The 1,426-nt window shown below is 51.4% G+C and overlaps 1 protein-coding gene across 1 annotated transcript; it reads right to left on the reverse strand.

Annotated features, from left to right (window-relative positions):
* Positions 1–282: 282 nt before the first annotated feature.
* WHR41_09671 (uncharacterized protein) lies at positions 283–987 on the reverse strand (the record flags this gene model as incomplete). Its single annotated transcript, XM_069378273.1, has 1 exon — positions 283–987. The coding sequence occupies one exon, from the start codon at positions 985–987 to the stop codon at positions 283–285; it is 705 nt and encodes a 234-aa protein (XP_069224780.1).
* Between the last annotated feature and the right edge of the window lie 439 nt (positions 988–1,426).

Genomic DNA, 1,426 nt, shown 5'->3' on the forward strand with positions numbered 1-1,426 from the left:
CATTCCCAGACATCCATGTTCATATCATGTCGGAATGATGAACATGACATGACGTAATGAACATAATGAACATAATGGACTGTCGGTGTACTCTCTGGGATGTTGATACTCAGTTCCATTGATTGATCATCATATTGATTTGGCGAGCTCCATCAAACACTTGAGTGATATCATAGGGTGATAATTGAACATAGTCATCATTGCTGACATAGGAAGCAATGTAACACTCGAAAGTGTAGTCTCGACTCGCTACTGAAGTCATCCCACACGCCTGTCAACTCATCAAGCGTCTTGTCGTGATTGCTGCTTATTGAACAGAAGCGTGAAGGTAACCAGAAGCTTCACCGCCGCTGACAATATTAAGGTGTTGGCCGAGCCAACTGTCTTGTACATGAATGCACCAGCGAAACTCCCCCCTATCAAGGTGGTAAGAAATAGTGCTCGGCGGTTCCTTGGCCGGTTATTCGATGATAACAACATTGGGTCAATGACGAAGTCAACCCAGGCTGCGGTGGCCATTGCAGTAGTGATCTCCTGAATTCGCATTGGTCGCATTGATGCCACCTGTGCGCCTGAAGAAAATGCTAGCAGTGCAATAGATCCCATGGCGAAAGGGCCAGTCCCCTGGCCACCACTTACACCCTGGACGGCGGCCGCGCCGAAGACCATAAGAGTTTGCGCGAGGTGTGTAGCGAGTAGCCAGTCCCTACGACTTGGGCCGATGACATTGGCAATCTGGCCTGTTATTGTGGCACCCGCGACGAACGTGGCTAGACTGATGCCAATGTTGGGCAGGCTGAATTGGTCGCCACCGAGTCCGGCTGCCCCCACGGCCAGGACGACTGTGTTTCCTGTCTGGTTTGAAGCAAAGCACTTGAAATCCGGAAAGGCGATTGCGTCTTGGACGCCAATGCTGAACGTCAACAAGAGAAGTTGAAGCTCGATGAACAAGTCGACACGAAGCGTTGCCGCAAGATACGTCCTCATCTTTGAACGTAGAGATCCTTGCGTGTTATATGCTGCGACATGTTAATGCTTGGTCCATCTCATCATTGGAAGCGTACACATACCTCCTGTGAGTTACTTTCTACTCGCCTTGGGAGCGGCTTTTGCTGCCTTCAGAATAGCCACAAGTCGCACGACGCTACCCTCACTCTCAGAGAAATCCACTTTGTAGGCGTCAATCTTATCTGAAACAAGGGGGTGACACGGACACCTCGAAATTGATCCCCGTGCGGTGAGGTCGGAGAAGTGGGGACCCCGGTGACCTCGGCGACCTCGAGCTGATGCGCAGGTCTCGGGAGACTAGCAGTCTCAGCTCCCCTAATACTGACCGCCAATGTTTTGGGGACGAAGACGGCGTTCACAACGCTTGATAGGGTCAAGCATTTACGGGCTCACGGGAATGGCGATCCTCCGCTTCGGC

The sequence above is a fragment of the Cladosporium halotolerans genome, assembly GCF_011745625.1.
Source record: "Cladosporium halotolerans strain TM138-S3 chromosome Unknown Sca299, whole genome shotgun sequence".
Classification (NCBI taxonomy): domain Eukaryota; kingdom Fungi; phylum Ascomycota; class Dothideomycetes; order Cladosporiales; family Cladosporiaceae; genus Cladosporium; species Cladosporium halotolerans.